At 43.5% G+C, this 20127-nt stretch overlaps 2 protein-coding genes across 2 annotated transcripts in view; one reads left to right on the top strand and one right to left on the bottom strand.

The window, feature by feature from the left end:
* Window positions 1–7025: 7025 nt before the first annotated feature.
* The window catches only part of LOC134177258 (patched domain-containing protein 3-like), a 16733-nt gene continuing 3631 nt past the window's right edge, over window positions 7026–20127 (bottom strand). The window contains exons 5-17 of the mRNA XM_062644038.1: window positions 19570–20069; window positions 19380–19492; window positions 19158–19220; window positions 18990–19099; window positions 18104–18260; window positions 17907–18044; window positions 17791–17830; window positions 13627–13758; window positions 13449–13564; window positions 10480–10761; window positions 10235–10388; window positions 7549–7670; window positions 7026–7492 (exon numbers count right to left, since the gene is read on the bottom strand). Coding sequence (XP_062500022.1) covers window positions 7190–7492; window positions 7549–7670; window positions 10235–10388; window positions 10480–10761; window positions 13449–13564; window positions 13627–13758; window positions 17791–17830; window positions 17907–18044; window positions 18104–18260; window positions 18990–19099; window positions 19158–19220; window positions 19380–19492; window positions 19570–20069 — 2230 coding nt within the window. The 3' untranslated portion in view covers window positions 7026–7189. The remainder of the gene's footprint in view (window positions 7493–7548; window positions 7671–10234; window positions 10389–10479; window positions 10762–13448; window positions 13565–13626; window positions 13759–17790; window positions 17831–17906; window positions 18045–18103; window positions 18261–18989; window positions 19100–19157; window positions 19221–19379; window positions 19493–19569; window positions 20070–20127) is intronic.
* Window positions 16018–17440, top strand: LOC134177260 (uncharacterized). The gene has a single exon (XM_062644041.1). The coding sequence runs from the start codon at window positions 16069–16071 to the stop codon at window positions 16768–16770; it is 702 nt and encodes a 233-aa protein (XP_062500025.1). The 5' UTR covers window positions 16018–16068; the 3' UTR covers window positions 16771–17440.

Here is a 20127-nt window from a genome sequence, read left to right on the forward strand (position 1 = left end):
TTGGAGGCTACATGTAGATGTACACGAGATACTGTTACCGTATGTAACCGTCAGTTAACGAACTAAGCTACCCGTAAGTATGCCAACATTTTGGCTTTAAACTATCGTAATTATTCTAATTAATTATAGTCTACAAAATAAATAATTATGGTTCCACAAGGCGCTTCGATTACTTAGCGAGGTGCTTGTATGCGTAATTAGGCTCATTGTAGAATAGGATACTAAAACACTACGGAAATAGAAAACATGTTACATTAGATGCACACTAGCTAACCTGTGCTTTGCAAATCTTCAAATACAGATTACTTTAATTTCGTAAATGTGCGGCATACATTTAATTTCGGCAATTTCGGCGAAGGGTCTGCCATGCACAAATTAAATGTCCACCCAAATTTAATGCCCATTCATTCAAATGTTGGATAAGTTTCTTCTGAAACATTTAAAACAGACATTACTAGTCCTATTAGTATATGTACTGTAATCATATTCATGTGTTTGCCAAAATCTGGGCAACTGTCAGCACTTTGATCAAACAAATAAAATTGTGAAATTACTACTACGTTACAACCTCTTGCACTTTCTCTAGAAAGCAAACATCAGCTCCTCGCCTATTGTCTATGCCTCCGTAGAGACGATTGCACAGAAAGCGAATTGCAGGTTCAATCCCAGTAGAAACTGCAATGAGAGCACCTTTCTGGCCGTGCGAGTGACTGTCAGAGATCACAACTGTCACGTTCTCGGTGACAACCATGACCAGTGCCACTGATCTCCCTTTTGTAATGAAAACAACAGCAGTAGTATTCGAGTACATCTGTCGCCTACTTGTCAAAAATTGAGACGCCTTTGTGAGGCAACTCTCCAGAGCACAACATAATATAAGTATCATGGGACTTTGACATCTAAAACAAAGAATTTGAACTTCCACATCGCATGTCGCGCTAATCAAAAATGGGGAGGGACTGCCTACGCGAGACTATACTTATGTAGTAGTAGTTTAGCATGCGCCGAATGATATGATATGCGTCTAGTACTGAATGTAGCTAGTATGTGAAGGTTCCTGTAAACCACCTTACGCCGAAAATTAGTGTACGCCGTAATAGCAGCAACCTAATTTTGCCCAAAATTTAGATCGCCGAACATTTATGAAATTAGAGTACCAGCTAGAAAATGTTACAGGATACAGTAAAGAGGCGCTATTTAGGCAATCAATCAAGACATAATGTTACTTGTTTTGCAATGATTCTAATTAGTTAATTTCTAAGCGCCTCTAAACATAATTAATTTTGTTTCCAAGCCTACTAAATAATTATATACTAACAATATATTTTTATCGTACCATATCTGGTGTAGTTCCCTCATATAATTGCAACTCCAAAGGATGCTTCAGTAAGAGGAGTTCTTTAATTAGAATAATTACGGTAGACTATGTTTTCGAGATCCCGCCAAAACAGACGCGAATTTATGCTTGATCTGAAACACGTGGCAGCGTATATTGTTTGCGCACGCGCACAAAGGCGGCAGCCTAGCTAGTCGAGCGTACTGTACAAGTCCAGACACTGTATTCATGATCAACAGACTGGGAAAGTAAGCAAAGTAGTACGTACTAAGTAAGTAGATTATCAATTAATTAATTAGTTAATTAATCAATAATTAATTAATTAAGTAGATAAGCGAGTAGTAAGTATCTACGCAAAAGTAGAGTAAGCTAGCTAGCTGGTATGGGCAGGCAAAACGTACGTGCTTCCAGTAACCTTTTATTGATCTAGCCGCTTTCTCACTAGGGTACTTTTTCATTCCTAGAACTTACTGGTTGCTAGGACTACCGCATGGTCATATACCTACATACTCTCGTGTCGTTTAGTTGTGTGTTAGACTGTCTAGATATTTGTGCATGAGCCTCTAGCGGGACCTGGCGTTGCTGGGGAGTTGTGGAGCGACCGTGACCGCACGCATTTGTGATTCCCGGATGTATGATTGGTCAATGTACCGTGACCCAGACGAACGTTGTCAGACGTCGACGCTTCCTGGAAATCCACCAGAATCAGACGGCCCGTTCGTTTTTCATCGGACGTCAGACGTCAACTCGCAGGTTCGTCGTTTAAATTTGGGGAGCAACAAGAGCATCCTGAGTCGCTTGCTAGACCTCGAAAGGGGCCCCTCTAAATCCGAAACTTCTCTTTTCAGTGAAGTGTGGAACGCGGTCTTGATGCATGATCTCGTGGCGGTGTTTTCACACTCTACATGTAGCCAACTGCAGCTAAGCGGAGCACCACCACCCTGAATTCTCTCTACGTACGCGCGGGCCTTTCAACCTAGAGTTCTCGCAATACAATATATATGTGAACACATGAAGATACATATACGTTACACGTGTATGTACCGTACAATTAATTGACACCATGCATACTCATACTGTATGTGTAAATCAATTGTTTTGGGTGTAATATACAGCTAGGCTACAGCAAACTGCACAATGCTAGTCTATCTTACGTGCAACTTTACCGTTGCAAGTGTGCTAGGTATTGTAATAGCTTATACGCGACGGTTGATACGGGGTCCGAGTCAGACGAATGACTGGGAGTGCCGGTCCTAGACGTTGTATTGTGTTCTTTGTTGTGTTTGTATGACGTCTAGCTAGTGCCAACAGATAATTGATAACAGATAAGTGCAATAAGTAATCACCTAAAAGTTGCTTGTAATACTAGAAATTTTACTAAAACTCGAAACGTAACCCATCTTTGCTAACTATCTACCTACATTGCCGCAGTATCGTTCCCGAGCAGTTCACAAATTTGTCCAGTAGGACCTCATGCTAATGCCAGCCCTAATGCCACTGCTCGATAAACGCAAAATCGACCGTTTTGGAGACGACGTTATGACTAGGAGGCCAACACACAATTCTGGCACGTGCAACTTGCAGGAAACTGGTAGGTCTTAGTCGTCACGGCACCGTTGCAACTGAACGCAACTTCGACGTCTTTGTAGGTGGCAGGGTTGCAGCATTTTATGACGTATGATATTTGACCGGTAGTGTCCGTGATAGACGACGATGTACAATGACCGCTGCATCCTTCCATGTACTTTGTAACTGCTGTACATCCGGGCTCGTTCAGGACGACGGCATATTTGGTTGTCGACAGTGCGCAGCCGTTTGCATTAGATGCAAATAATGTCAACAGCGTTAGAAGGAGATATGGTGTGGTAGACATCATGGACCTGGGACGGATAGGATTAGCTAGAGAGAGTGTGGACGCGTAAGCGCGCCCGCACACACACACGCACACACACACACGCACGCACACACCTATCAAAAACTAATGATAGAGAAGCTTCTTCCATTACCGTCACAGAAGTACCGCACAAAATTTGAAACCGGCCGCAAGCAAGCTTGTCTTTGTTTTCCAAACGGAGTAACTAACTATCCGACATTCGTCTAGTCTGTTTCTCGCATAACGGTCGATGCCATCAGACTATAGGTGTAGTATAATCTCATCAGACTAAACCTGTAACGCTTTCAGTCATCTAAACACAAGCCACGTGACCTCGGTGCCCCCCCGTCTACGGTACTCCGTTGTAATACAAACTCCTTTCAAATACTAACGGCACCTCCACATCGCATTTTCAACAGATAACGTTCTAAATACGGCCTGCTCCCATGTCTACCGACAAACAAAGTCGACCCGGCCAACGTGCAGCCGGGCCACCATCGAACACGTCATGCTATTCTAGTCAAACGTCATGCTATTAATACACTAAGCCACGCCCGCCCGCGTCGGTATAAAAACGGCCGCACGAGTCGCCCGCCTGTCATAATCTATTGGGTGTCGCGTTCGTCCCTCTTCAAAACACCGTGGGCGCGTGAGCAAATATCTCGTGCAAACACTGTAAGCATGCACGTGTATACGTTTGCTGGGCAGAGACCGACAGATATACGCCCATCTGTCGGTCTTGACCGTCGCAGCGCTGACCGCTACACACGCCACGCACCCCCCATAAGCACGAAAACATATCGAAAAACTATAACCGCATGGAGGAAATGTGGTCTGGGAGGACGGGATACGAAATGTTGCACACGGTCACTCTGCGGATGAAATGACTTGCAGGAAAACCGCTCGTGCATTTGAGGTCGACGTCAGCCTGACAATGTTCCATGAACTCGATAGTTGCATGCAACGCTGCATGCTTCCATAGTATAGACGCTCTGTTACTGAATTCTTGTTTTCATACGTACATGCAGCTTGACTTCCACTCTCATCCAATTATAATGTCTCTGCCTCTCTTCCAGACGTAGTAAGGACGCTATCCTAATGTCCATGCATAGTATACACGGCTCGTCATACTCCCTCCAACCAATAAACAGGGGTAACTAAAGACTGTTGTCATTTCGCGCCGTTGAAAAACATTCTATCGATTGCTCTCCTGCCTGCGAGGCGTGATTACATCATAACACGCCCAACGACCCCATTTCCTCCACCAAACAATGCTGAAAACATCGAGTTAAGTCTAAAAACCTTCCCTCCCTAGCGAACACAAAATGCGAGTCGCTCGATATACGGGGCCTTCGATGCAGTCCGAAGAGAGCAGGCTTTCGGCAGTCACCCACAGAGCAATGACAGAACCGGTATACTGTAGCAAGGATATTAACAGTTTCTGCTGTGTCTATCGTTCCAACGTGAAAGCCTCACTGCACGCGTGCAATGCAATGGCTCTGGCCGAACAAACGTTGGGATGCCTTAAGAGCACGACTTCCTCTCAGACTCCACATTCACAACATTCTCTTACCTGACGTGTAGCTCGACTGCACGGTATCCTGTGTGTGTCTGGCTGTCTAAACGACCCGAGACTCCGAACACTGGACGACGCGATGTCACAATGACGCGATGGATTCGTCCGCCACAATTTAAAGCGAATTATAATTCGTCATCCGGGACGCACCGCCCACAGTATTTACACAAATATTACGCAAACGCTGGAAATAGGATTGCAATGGCATCACCTCGACGGGATCGATGGCGATAGAGATGATTCTAGAGCAAGGCAAACATTCTAGTGATAAAAGGAAGCCTGAAAAATGAGCCACCTGCCCTTGCATGAGGGGTTGAAGATAGTTAATTAACAATTGTGGGAAATTTACCAAAGCTGCCAGACAATCATTTTCTAGACACTCAATATTTTCTCATACACAAGCATACTATATAATTATTTAGAGGCGTGTTAGCTTACTTCTTGTTAGGACACTTTGTACACATGCAGCACACGCATACAATCAATATTTGTATATAGCGAATATATTTAGTGTTGAGTCACCTTCCTATCCCACTATACTGTATACACACAACTGTATGTAACGTATACAATACTGTAGGTATACTGTATACACAATCCGTTAATAGATCCCTCGCACAGAGTAAATCAGGCGACCAATGAGGGACAACCATCTCATTCTAGGAGTCGAAGAGTCTTGCAGTGTGCGAAATGAATGAGAGTTACTTACTGTATTACCTGGCCCATTCAATTGTTAAGCATCATGCATAGCATGCAAAAACAATTTGAGATTGTGTTTGCTCAGTCGAAGGCCCACACCCTGGTCCATGCAATCAAGACAAACAGTCCTCGCCCTTTCAGAGAAATGACACTCCCTACTGTGTACGCTAAGTGCCAGCACTGTGTCTCAACTGTGTGTACATGTATACGCATCCGGTCCTTGCCCATTCAGTTCATGGACGTGCGAGCTGCCATCTCCATACATGCCCACAGTGTAAAACTCTGTATGCCCCTCGTTTCTTGCATGCCAGCTTCCTAAAACATCATGCACAGAAACGAATCGAATCGAGTACACTGCTCCGCCTACATACCCAAACACTATTGTATATCACAAAAGAATTTCGGTGTAATCCATGCAAATTTGGGCAATGCTGATCGAACCCAATCCTATTCGGTATATCTCTAATTTCCATGCCCATCTCATGTGACAACATGCATGAATAACATGTGACCGAACTTGGAGGCTATATTGGTATCAGAGCCTTAAATCATAGGAACGGCTGTGGTTGGTGTCAGTCGTTCGTTGGTGTGTTTGCGTATGCGTCCGTTACCACGTGTACAGAGCTCTGCCGGCGGTACCTAGTCTCGCGTAGCCAGACCGCTCTCCTCTCGCTATATACGTAACGTACTGTATCTTATACCAACCATAGGCGACCATGCCTTTGATCTCTTGGTTCAAAACAGATTGTAAAAAGCCCTTTCTCCATGAACTCCCTGACCGAATAACTGCGTATATATATATAATGGCTGAGATGGTCTGGTTACGCCAGACTAGTAGGAAGAGAGGTACCCATACTATAGATGGTACACTTCACTGACAGGGCGGTTGGAGATGGCTCCCTCTGCGACGCGGTGAAAAGGTCTGGGTACGCGAGACTAGCGTCGCCTAGTATCATTGCGGTGTGTCACTTGCTGTGGTAATCGCAACTTTACGTACGTATTGCACAAATTTAACAAAATGTAGGAGTGCGTAACTTTAAATCCAGTGTCAGACAACACTTACGGAAAAAAGTTACACCAAATTTCGTAATATTGAGTGACCATTGCTCTCAATTAACAAAGAGTCCCACCCAAAGAACGTCTATATGAGCCAAGCAGATTTAAATGGCAAGCAACACTTGTCCACATGCACGCACGCACGCAGGCACACACACACACACACACACACACACACACACACACACACACACACACACACACACACACACACACACACACACACCGACACAGACACAGACACAGACACAGACACCGACAGACACACACACACACACACACACACACACACAGACACACACACACACACAGACACACACACACACACACACACACACACACACACACACACACACACACACACACACACACCACAGAGTCTAAGATTTCTTTTTCATTAATCAACCTTGTGAATGTTTCTAGACCATGCCATCATTTAAACAAACGGCCAAAAAACTGCCAATTATTTAGTAATAGACCAGATGCACAATAGACAACAAGCATGTATTAATTAAAGCATACAACGACAGTGTGGCAGTCATACCTATCAATATCCACCATCTATCATGCATCTAACTAATAGCCAACTATACACATATACAATACTTGCCGTTATAATATTAACCCCTCTAACTTCCAGGACCTGTCGTTAAACAATCAGCTCCTCTCCTACACTTTTGATGTCGCTCTCCACAGCGAGACTCGCTGATCTCTCTTCCGAATTGGTGAATCCGTTCTCTCGATCTTGACCCATGATGTGACGTTTGTCATCCATTGTTGCAGTGTGATCGTTTTGAAATCCGTTGGGCGCATTCTTCTCCTTGAGTTCGACAGACGGTGTTGTCTTTATGGCCGACTGGGAGGCATACGGGGATGGACCAATGAGGCTGAGGACAACGGGAAGGAGACACAAGCCGTGGAACAAGCCGAATAGGACAACCAAGAAAAATACCTGGTGAAAGAAAAATTAGGAATTTTGTTTATTGGTGGTTTTGCTCGTTCATTTACTTTGAAGAAAGTCATGAAAACGTATGAATCGGAGGATGCCAACAGAACAAAGGCTAGAAACGTGCTGAAACCTCCGTTCCATACTGCAGTGCCAATTGTACGCAGAGTCGTGATGGCACGGTCTAGAAACATTGAGAAGGTTGATTAATGAAAAGGAATCGTAGACTTGGTGGTGGTGGTGGTGGTGGTGGTGGTGGTGGTGTGGTAGTAGTGGTGTGTGTGTGTGTGTGTGTGTGTGTGTGTGTGTGTGTGTGTGTGTGTGTGTGTGTGTGTGTGTGTTGATTGTCTGCCTGTCAATGTGCCTGTCTGTCTGTCTGTCTGTCTGTCTCTGTCTGTCATCATATATTTTTTCAAATACGAACTATGATACAAAAGCAGATCGCAAAATACTTGTGTCCTTTGAACAACAACTATAACAACGAATTATCATAAACTAAACTAAAGGAATCATACGATCCCCTGTCTTCTAAATGACTATGAGTCAAAACAGCCACTTGTGTCATTTTCTGCATACTAGACAAAACTTTTCTCAACAGAACACTAGCGGTGCATCTTTGCAATTAAATAGCAAATCTTTTCCTCCCGTAATCTTCAAACTCTGCCCTGTTTGGTCTCCCAAAGTCAACTTGAGATCATTTAGATAGGTCATCTAAATAGAACTCCGCCTTCTTACTCCACCTTCCAAAATGTTCCAGGACCAAAGAAATAAGTTTCACAGACAGACAACCACGATATCTCTCTTTCTCATAATGAGCCATCTTCCGCTCTTGTTTTCATGAAGCAGCTGGTCCATCCGTAGTAGCTGATTTTGGGAAAATGTCCTAACTCCGGGGAGTAAGCGCTATATCCAACTCAAAATTAAAGCCAATGCCTATACCAAACACAACTTTGTCTGGGCGACTGTCAGTGATAGCATACCCATCCCTTGGCTCTTGTCGATGATGAATCTTTAGATAATTGAAGCAGTCGGACCATACAGATGTAATGGAATCATGTGGGACACTATCCATACAGGACCACCACATGTCTTGTACATCATCTGATGATAGCCACTGAAGTCACTATTAGCTCGACTACATTCACATGTCTGAATGCTATCCACAAAGCAAAGGGTAGACCAAGGTTCAGGTAAGCCGCCAGGCGAAATTCGCAGGATTTGAGTGTGAGCTTCCCTGAGGTTGGAATGGCAGACAACCAAGAACCTGCACCCTTTCCCTGCAGAGAATGAAGTCTGGTCCCATCTCGTAGTAATGCTGCATTCTCAATCAAACAGGTTGCATCAGCTTTAGTACTCTCTGCTGAAAAAATAATGTTGGAGCCTTTTTGACTTGGACAACATACCCGATAAGGACTAAGACTGTGGAAGCTGATTCACGGGTCTGACAGATGTAACCAGCAGGCTGTGTGTCTATTGCTGGCTACATATCTGGAAAGCAAATTGGAAACTCATTCAAAGAATGGTTCCATGAAGCTAGGAGAGCTGACTGAGTAACTGATTAAACCCAAGACAGGCCTAATCCACCGTATTTGAACGGTAAGTTTGCTTGGAGCATTAGTGTCGTCCAATGAATTGCATCCCAACAAAGTGGTAAACGTTGACTTCAATTAAAGTTGTGAAGATCGGCTGCTGGCTTTGAGAAGTTCTGGAGGCAGTGAACACGCTACTTGATTAATTCAAGGTATGTACAAATCTTAGCAACAGCTTGGCAATTGGAATGTCATCCAGCTCAAATAGCTGCTTGCAGATGTTGTCTCCTTATCTTGCTGTCTGTCTGTCTGTCTGTCTGTCTGTCTGTCCGTCTGTCTGTCTGTCTGTGTCTGTTTGTCTGTCTGCCTGCCTGCCTGCCAATATGTAGGCGGTCCTGTCTAGTCTCACAATACTATTGTTGCTGAGTAGTCTGTTTGCCTAACGGAGCTGGGTATTCCTCATCAAACAGAACCAAGAAACAGATACATACAAACTGATGGAAGACAAGACGTTACATTCTACGACATTGATTCTGGTGCCCCATATGAACGTGATGTTTCTTTGGCTCATGCACCCTTGGAGGAAAGACATAGTGAATGGAGCTGCAAAGGCCTGCAGACATGCAGCAAAAATAGGAATCAGAAAAATGTTACAAATATTCAAAGAAGATCTTGCCAGATGGATCTAGCCCTGAAATTGTTCCTCTAGTTTCTTAGCATTTCGGCACATGGGGATCACAAGTGGAAAACTTACTGCATGAACTGGGAAGAAAGGCAAGGCTCATTGAAGGAAAACGAGTAGATGCAGAGTTTATGTCATATTGGCAACGACGTTCTTCTGTGATTCTCCAAAATGCAATAGTAAAGTTGTCTTGAGAAAAGTGTCTATGTTGTCAACAAACAGACTAATGGAGGATAATGTAGTTAGCAGAGATAGATACATTCAGTGCTTCAAACATTGAAATAGTTGAACTTGTTTATGAAGCACTTTCTTTCAATTATTGAAAATCATGTATTCTAGTGTGTCGAGAGGCTGTATCCTAATAAAATAACCTGCCTGCCTGTCTGGTGTGTGTGTGTGTGTGTGTGTGTGTGTGTGTGTGTGTGTGTGTGTGTGTGTGTGTGTGTGTGTGTGTGTGTGTGTGTGTGTGTGTGTGTGTGTGTGTGTGTGTGTAAGGAAGCATGCGAGTGCATGCCAGCACACATTTGTCTTGCTCACCGTCGTTGCTTTTATCCTTAGCATTCGGTATCAGAAAAGCGTGCGCAATATGTGCCGAATAATCCACCGCCAAACCAATAGCCAAGATCAAAACCACAGTCGTAACCACGTCTATTGTCAGATTCCAGAAATGCATCATACCAGCAGTATCCACCTACAACACATACACACACTCACACACCCTCAAACACACGCACATTCTCAGTAAGCCGACAAGCAGCAATGCTCAGCAGCTTGTTACCCACCAATGTCAGCACGACACAGCCAAGAACGAGTACAGATGACCAAATGTTTGCAATAAGTAGAAGAGTGACGATAAACACACACATCATCGCAAGACCAATGTTTCTAAACAGCTCTCGCCGAATCACCAAATCAGCTTCTCGATTGATATACGTCTCTGCATATGCAAACGCCTTCTCGGGGCTCAGATCCACAGATGCAGCAGTATCGCGCAGACTGACCATAGCATCCACTTTGTCATCAGTATCAACCAGTTTGCGATGATTAGCAATCAACCTAGTCGCCTGCAGTGCATGCACACACATGACACAGAGTAAGACAATAAGTAAACAAACATTTTTCGATTGTGATAATAATTGTAAAATAATATTGATATTTTAACATTAACAATCTGTTACAATATATAGTAAATAATAGTGTTGCCGTGATATATTGAATCAATGATATGTCACAACATGAGATCTCACAACAAGTGTGACATGCAAGCTACTTGCATATCAGTAGGGTTGAACTAGGCAAATGTGTAAACATACAAGGCGTGTCCACCAATGTGATGATTCAGGTAAAGAAGACAAGCTTATGTTTTTCCTACAATACATTTTATGCAAGTTTTGCCTCCCTGTACGCAAGCCCGTTTTCTGAACCAGGTAGATGACTAATAAGCTGATTTTATTATACTTCAAATAAACCATTTCTATTTGATGCTGCACTTACTTGAGGAGAAACCCTTGCATGTCATTCAATAATTGCTTTGAATAAATGAGATAATTATTTAGTCTTCAATTAATTAATAGGAATTATACTGCATTTCATCCTATAAGATCCCTGCCGCTGTTACTTTCCAATCACAGCTCAAACTTTCTGAGCGCAATTAAACAGCTCGTACGCAAGTTGGGAGTTGCCTAGAAAAACCCTGCTTATGCCACTTCCTGGTGCAAAAGTAAGTGCTTTGTGACTAACTGTACTTTGAATATACTATTGACAAAGCTGGCAACACTTCCGACTTGGTGTACCCTCAAAAAACTTTTTAGCATTGCAGGGAATCGTCTTACACCAAACGACCAATTAGTGCCAGAAACATAGAGAAATTACTGTTTGTGCATGAAAAGTCTCATCATTAGCGTCTTTGGATTGGCATGGAAAGCAAAAGTGTTTATGGCTGCATGACATACAGTACTCACTTGATTATTACCCTAAGGCTCAAGTAAGACTCTAAGATTTTCAAAACTGTAATTACTGCTAATTGGTGCTCTCCACAGTGACTGATTGCTACAGATTTGCAACTGTACAAATGCTGAGATTCTTCAACTAACACATGCCTGTCAACCACTTGTTGCAGGTCTTGATGACTCAGATATGATATCAGGGAGTGCGGTAGCACTCCCTATGTAGGGATGTGAAGAATCTAAAATGGCGCCCCATACAAAAGTATCCAAACGCATCCGAACCAGATCTCTCAGAACTCATTACAGAGATCTCAGACCCACGTAGCGGTCAACTTCAAACGTTCCTAATGGTAGCCAGACTATCACCGCTGACACTAAGCGCCTCAGAAGCCAGCTATCAGCAAGTAAAAAAACCCAATTTATTCTTTCACATTTCACATTTCACATTTCACTTTTCACATTTCACTTTTGTCAGCCAGGCTAGCGCCTCACTCGAAGCAGCTACAACAACGAGAGTCACACCAAACGATTCGCTCTTGTCCGAAGAATTGCACTGACCCACCAGCTAGAAATGTGCAAAGTCACCTTGTATCAGTCAACTGCTGCCATGCAATTCCATGTACTGCTTCCCACAACGCCATGTTGTTCCGGTCACGTGTGCACATGTGACTACCCTTTGGAAGCCTAGCTGCCACTTCCACCTGCTGCTACATGCTGCTTACAGTTGCGTATAGTTGAACATGTACGACTATGTTCAACGGCGCGGCGTCCTGTCTGACTCTCTGTGCATGTAAGCGTGTATCTCTTTTGTGGAACCCTAGGTAATGGGAGCTGTTTATAGATGCAATCAGTGTTATTACGTACATTCGTCAGCTGCTACGTACTTCCCTGTATGCTGAGCGTAACGTGGGAGTTGTCTAGAGATTGAAATCCCGGCCGAGCTGCACACGTTTACTAGAACTGTCATTTCCATTTCAAACTACACAAGTCAAAACAGACTATCGCCTCTGACACTAAGCGCCTCAGAAGCCAGCTATCGGCAAGTAAAAGACGAGATTTATTCTTCACATTTCACATTTCACTTTTGTCAGCCAGGCTAAAGGTCACTTGAAAAGAAATACCGTAGCTAAACTGGGATGTGCAGCGTATAATTACAGCCAGGAATTCGTGGCCTAGGGTGGGAGGAGGGGGCGGGACAGATAGTGACACCTCCACGTGGTCTGTCCTGGGGTTTTGAACATGAAAGTATTCTCACATGTTCAAAATGCTAAGTACTCCGTTTACTAAAACTGTCATTTCCATCTAAAAATGTATAAAACAGGTCCAAAAATATATGACACAAAGTCCAAAAACATTTTGAGAAAATGATGGGTATGTAGGGATAGGTATGTACTTATGTCATTTATGCCCATCTCCTACATCACACTCTTTTTACTGATATCGCTTGCAGCAGTTGTGAATGTGATGTAGGAGATGGGCATAAATGACATAAGTACATACCCATCCCTACATACCCATCATTTTCTCAAAATGTTTTTGGACTTGTAAGATTAGGTTTATATATTTTAGGTAGGGGCAGTGGCTTGAAGCTCTACTAAAAGGTAGCAACATGCTGTTTATTAACAACTTAGATGTCAGCTATTTAGAAAGACCCCATCCCATACCTGATGTTTGACTCTGACCACCCTTAGGGTGGGGTAATAATCAAATGAGTAGGGTGTCACACTGTATGTCATATGGACACACAACATGGTGACATATGTAACATCGACATAGAGTGTGACAAGCAACACTAATACACTCACCACGATGTCTTCATTCTTAAACTTCACGTCAGCTTGATGCCTCTGTCCATCAGATGTGTTGAGATACCAACGAAGCGTTTCTGAAAAACTAGCCTTGTCATTGGGTTTAGGCAAAGCTACAGAGCAAGAACAAACTGATACAATAATTGATCAGAGTACTCTGAAATGATATGCTTACCAGACTCATTGAGCCACTTTTTGTAATCAAAGTACCAATACTCGACAGTACTAGGATTGATGTATTCGTTTATCAGTACATTCTTTCCCAATTCATCGAGTTGATCGGTTTGAGCATAATAGTGTACATTGCCTGTACAAACAGCCAACACATTAATCAATACAGATGAGTAATCAATTAATTATTTAATACAATTAGTGTCCAACAGTCAACAGCACACAGACAAACAGATCGACAGACAGACAGACAGACAGACAGACAGACAGAGTTGTTTTGTTTCTCGCTAGTTTGAGTGTACCTACAAGCTATTTGCCATTACAATATGGCTGATGACAAAGAAAACTGTCCGTTTCCGTCGTGTCATGTGTCTGGAAAACCGCAGCGTCTTCTCTGTCATGTTCGTCAAACTCATGACTCAGATGACGTCCCCGCAGAGTTTGTCTCTCGTCTGAACCTACATCGCTGTCAAGACTGTCGGCAGTGGTTTCTAAAGCTGAATCAACATTCTAACCAGTGTAGGAAATCAGCAAGGTCTTCTCTAACCTCAAAGTCTTCACAACGGCCGTCGGGAGATTCGAATCCCCACCCCCGCCCCCCAGGTGCGGAAGCCTCCGAAGGTGCCGAAAGCAATTCGGTTGTGGCGCCCGCTGTCGTGAATGCAAGAAGTCACTGTCCCATCGTCTCATCTCAGGTTCCTCCAAGTGTACACGTACCATGCACTGTGCCTTCACAGGCGTGGCAGTTTATACGGGACCTTTCCGTGGAAACAATTCTTCGGGCATCGCCGCCACGAACAATCAATACTATCAAATCAGGTTCAAAAGCCTTGTTTCAGGAATGCTGCCTATATGTTATGCGCCAAATAAGAGACAATCCTTTGGATGAGTCACCTTGGAAACTGTTCTTTTTGCTTCCAAGAATGCTGCTGTCTCCCCTCTCTAGAGGTGGAAGAGCTAGTTCGAAACAAGTGAAGTCTCTTTACCATCAGTTCCTAAATTTTGAATGGGGCAGTTTGGCTAAGTTTAATGAGTCTCAGCCATCTAAGACAACCGTAGACAATCGATTAGAGACACGAAAAGCAGCTTTGAGGCTAATAAGGTGTGGAGAGCTTTCTCGAGCATCTAGAGTTCTCATGAGCTCAGGCCTGGCTCCTCCAACATCTCAAACAGTCAAGAAGCTTTCTGATAAACACCCTAAGAGCAAGAAAGAGATTTCTCAGAGAAAATGTACCAGTGACCAGATATCTTTGAGTAGGAGTCAACTCTTCAAAGCAATTCAAAGTTCTCCAAACGGATCAGGTACAGGGCCGTCAGGTTGGCGGTACGAACATTTCCGTGTCCTACTTGAGAATGAAGAGCTAGCTGATTGCCTTTATTTTGCTTGCTCTTGTATCGCTCAGGGAAACTTACCTGATCCAGTGACATCTCTTTTGTCATCATCACGTCTCATCGCTTTACCAAAACCTAATGGGGATGTAAGGCCAATTGCAATAGGCGAAACCCTGCGGCGTCTCACTGCCAAAGCAATGTGCATGCAGAAAAGAAGTGATTTTGCCAACTTTTTCCATCCCCTACAGCATGGTGTGGCTACTGACGGGGGTTTAGAGATGCTTGTGCACCATGTACAACTGCTTTTGGAGGAAGACTGTGATAGGATCTTTGTGAAGACAGATGTCAAGAATGCCTTCAACTCTGTACACAGACAGCATCTGCTAGAGCAAGTGTCCTCAAGACACCCTGACATTTTACATCATGTCTCTCAAATGTATTCTAAACCTAGTTCTCTACTTTTTCAGCAAGGGGGTTCTCCAGTCATCATCCAGTCCGAGGAAGGGATTCATCAGGGTGATCCCCTGGGCCCCGCACTTTTCTCGACAGCAATACATCCAATCTTGAGTGATCTGCAGAATTCAAACCCCTCTATCAGAGTTTTGGCTTACCTTGATGATGTCTTCATGGTTGGTTTGCCCCAAGATGTCCTATCTGCTTTAGATGATCTACGACCTGCATTTGAAGCCATTGGCCTTTCAATTGCCAATCATAAATGCAAGATCTATTCTGGTTTAGACTCACCATGCCTGTCAAGTAACACAGCCTCGTCTATCCCAGTCACATCTGATGGCACAGTGATTCTTGGGACCCCAATAGGCAGGGATGATTTCATTTTTGCTTCTTGTGATGACACTGCTAAATCAGGCAGCCAGCTATGTGATAAGCTAGTAGATCTAGGGGATGTTCAGAGTGCGATGTTGTTGCTGCGATATTGCCATGTACCTCGACTCAACCATCTTGCTCGAACAGTGTCGCCTGCATTATTACTTCCAGCGGCCAGAATCCACGACTCACTAACCAGGAAGACATTCACTCTTTGATGGGCTACGAAAATATTGGAGATAAACCTTGGGCTCAGGCTTCCCTGCCAATCAGAGTAGGTGGATTTGGCATGACACCACTAGTATCGCTCTCTCAATGTGCGTTTGTCTCATCGTGGGCCCACAGCATCAAAGAGTTGCCAAACTATTTTTCAAGTCTGAATCAAATTCTTGATAATGTTGTCCACGGTGACCACGGTGATCCCCAGAGAGGTTCTATAGCTCAAGCTCTTCGTGAGGCAGTGCCTTCTGACAAACAACTGGAAGATATGCTACGGAATAAAAGTAAACTACAAAGAAAACTGACACAGGATTTAGCCAGCACTGCCATCACTGACATGATTATGATAAGCTCATGCGATAGAGAGGCAGCAAGACTTCGGTCTTTGCAAGGCAAAGGGGCAGGGGCATGGATAAATACGATACCAACTTCGCAGAAGCTCGCACTAGAATCCCGCGATTTTCGCTTGGCGGCCTGCATGAGGTTGGGATTGTCTATGCCCTTCAAAGGATATATCCAAAGATGTGATTGCGGTGTCTCCCTTGATGGATCTGGCTATCATTTCTTGACATGTAAATGGGGTGGTGGGCCTGTCTGGTCCCACGAGTCCATAGCTGCAGTGTGGGCAGATTGTTTGAGAGATCTCCATATACACCACCGACGGGAACCTAGAAACAGGTACTCAAACTCAAATGACCGCCCGGATATCTCTGTTTTTGACTGTGGCTCTGGGTCTAATGTGGACCTGGACATCTCACTGGCGCACCCATAGAGCTCTGAAATCGTCAGCAGTGCAGCACACACAGATGGAGCTGCAGCACTAAAGAGAGAAGAGAAGAAGCTGACCAAATATTACAAACAACTCCTTCCTGGGGGAGAATCGTTCACCATTGTCCCTTTAGTCCTGGAGCATTTTGGAAGATGGGGCAAGGAATCAGAATGTTATCTACAACAATTGTCCCTCAGATCTACAGACGACTTGGGAAGACTGAACAGGGCGGAGTTTTTGCTGCAGTGGAGACAACGCATTTCAGTTCAGTTGCAAAAATGCAATGCGAAAGTTATCTACCGCAAGGTAGAGGGGGTGCTGAGAAGTGGCAAATAAGAAGTGTTATCTGTGATAATAGAGAAGAAACGTGGACCAATACGGTCCATATATCATATATGTTTTTTCAAGTGTAGTTTATGCAGAGAACAAAACTTTCAAATATTTTACTTTAGACGTGGCTGTACTAGCTCCTCTAGCCTGTAATAGTTTCGATGTTTGAAATTATACTACCATTGACAGACAGACAGACAGACAGACACACAATTTATTCTCATCCAGATTCTACTTGTACATAAGCTAGGATTTTTTAAATACAAATCAGTCCTTGCAAACAACAAAGTCATTAACTAATGGACTTGACTTTGAATGTCAAAATCAAATAATCTATCTAAATCACCATGATTAGGTAACAATGTGAAAGTTTTCTAAGGATAACTTTGGCATTGCATCTTTGACAGACAAACAGACGAAGAAAGACAGACAGATAGACAGAGAAAGTCAGATAGACAGACAACCAGACAGACAGACAGACAGACAGACAGACAGACAGACAGACAGACAGACAGACAGACAGACAGACAGACAGACAGACAGACAGACACACACACACACACACACACACACACACACACACACACACACACACACAAACACACGTGTGCAAGCAGGCAAGCAAGACATGCAGCACTCCCTTACATTTCTATATGATCTATGCCTTACATATGTGTCAACACACCAACTCACCTGTATATACAGCAGTTCTTCTTCCAATTGAAGTAAAATACTAGACACAAGCACTAATTATCATTATTATCCCAATACTTGCCACTAGCAATGAGTGGCCCATTGTCTCACATTACCAAGTCCTCGTCAGCAAAATAGTCAAGAACGTACGATCCCGATGGAAGGAACCACTTGAAATCAAAGTGTCGGTCCAACTTTGTCACACCATAAGTACCAACACCAAACACCACCATGGCAACTACAATTACCACAATCTATAAACAAACATTGCTTTGCAACGACAACAGAGACACAAACAGATGAAAACGTCAACCTTGACTGGCGTTTTCATGAGAGTCGGAGCATATACATCGGCAACAAATCGCTTAAACCAACCAGATTGGAATGGCCACCACGTCCAACAACATTTCGACTCCTGGTAATCATCAGACAGCTTGAAACAAAGGCACGCATCACGTCTGGCATCAACTCTGTAATAGATATATCATCAACATCAATAACTGCACAGAATGATCATACATGACTTTGCAATTTATAATGTATTGAATTCCTAATTTGCTGCAACATTCCTATTGATCGTGACATAATTAATGTCGATGACCGGTACATGATAACATGGATATGCTGATATGATTATCATGTAGGAGGCTAAAGAGGCTTTACAATGGTATTGTGTCCCACAGTAATTCGTAATCTCTTACAGTAAATTGTGTGTGAATATTAAAGTACACAAGCAGTTGTCATGTACATTGATTGTTGTGTACTGGGTCATGGCTGTCAATCTCAAAAATATGTAGAAATAAACTAAACCTAATGCCAGGTTTCAGTTGAAAAATTAACTGGCACAAACATGCGCTCACACAGACACTCACAGACACACACACAGACACAGACGCACACACACACACACACACACACACACACACACACACACACACACACACACACACACACACACACACACACACACACACACACACATGCACACGCACACACACATGCACGCATGCACACACACACACACACACACACACACACACACACACACACACACACACACACACACACACACACACACACACACACACACACACACAAGCATCAAATCATCAATCTACTAGACTCAACAGTACAGTACAAGGCAAAGTCACAACGTGAAGCAATAACAACAACATATATGTCCATACTACTACACGTACCTGCTTCCATCAATCGCCAAAAATGCTGTAAAGACAGTGACTTGAAATATCAAATCAAACAGAATTCCGATGCCAGCAAACACACAGAATGACTGCAATGCAGGCAAAACCTACACAAATCCAGGTATACATAGTACAATTAAGACACAACCAATGGAATGTCCTTACAGTCGATGCTCCAACTAGGAATGCCACCAAATCAGTTAAAGACGTCACGGTCACCGACACTCCCTAATACAAACAATGGCAATGGACTGATAAATTAAAATAATTTCTAATTAGAGATTACAGTTTACATAGTACTTCTAGTACTTCTGGTTACAATCGCCCACATACAGATACACTAACACTGCAACCAATGACAACATCACATTGTACAACACAACTTACCGCCTCTTTCAGAGTCAATCCTATTCGTTCACTGATGCTCTTTTCTTTATGAGTCTTCTCGTCTAAATTCTCCCACGACGACAAAATCACAAACATATCATCCACTCCAACACCTAACACACGTCACAAACACGTATGATAAATACCATTGCTCGTATACACGTATTTTATAATATTCGATATGACGCACCGAGTAGTAAAAACGGAAGCACTGAATGTACGGGTCCATAGAACAGTCCAAATGCACTACACAGACCAAGTGAGACGACAATGCCAAGACCGGTACTTATAACACCAGCAAATGAAAGCCATATTTTGTGCTTGAGGCGAGTCATTTGACCAAGGCTGATGCAGACGTATGCAATAATGAGAAAGTAGCCCGCAGCCAGAATGGTGAGATCGTTTTGAATTGCTTTGCTGGTCTCTTCCTGAAGACCAAAAGTTGTTCTCACAGATGAGGACAGTTCGTCGTGTTTCTTTTGCCCAATTGTGTCCACCTGCCTTTCGAAGTCGTCCGCACGTTCGTCTACTTCTTCGCCGGAACTCTCGTCGAATGTCTCATTGCTGTATATGCGGTAGATTAATCGCAAAGCTTTAGCACCAATTATTGTGTGCCTTTTGCTCGGATCCGGGTCATAGCTGATATCACCAATTACTTGACTCGCCTGAAATAAGCCTCCATTCCAAGGGCTACATGCAACATAAGAATCATTAAACGACACTTTCAGGTTCATGTACCACAGCACAA

The sequence above is a fragment of the Corticium candelabrum genome, chromosome 3, assembly GCF_963422355.1.
Source record: "Corticium candelabrum chromosome 3, ooCorCand1.1, whole genome shotgun sequence".
NCBI lineage: Eukaryota > Metazoa > Porifera > Homoscleromorpha > Homosclerophorida > Plakinidae > Corticium > Corticium candelabrum.

Excerpts from the sequence above, each read along its gene's own strand:
- LOC134177260 (XM_062644041.1), top strand. The coding sequence starts at position 16,069 with ATGACACCACTAGTATCGCTCTCTCAATGTGCGTTTGTCTCATCGTGG.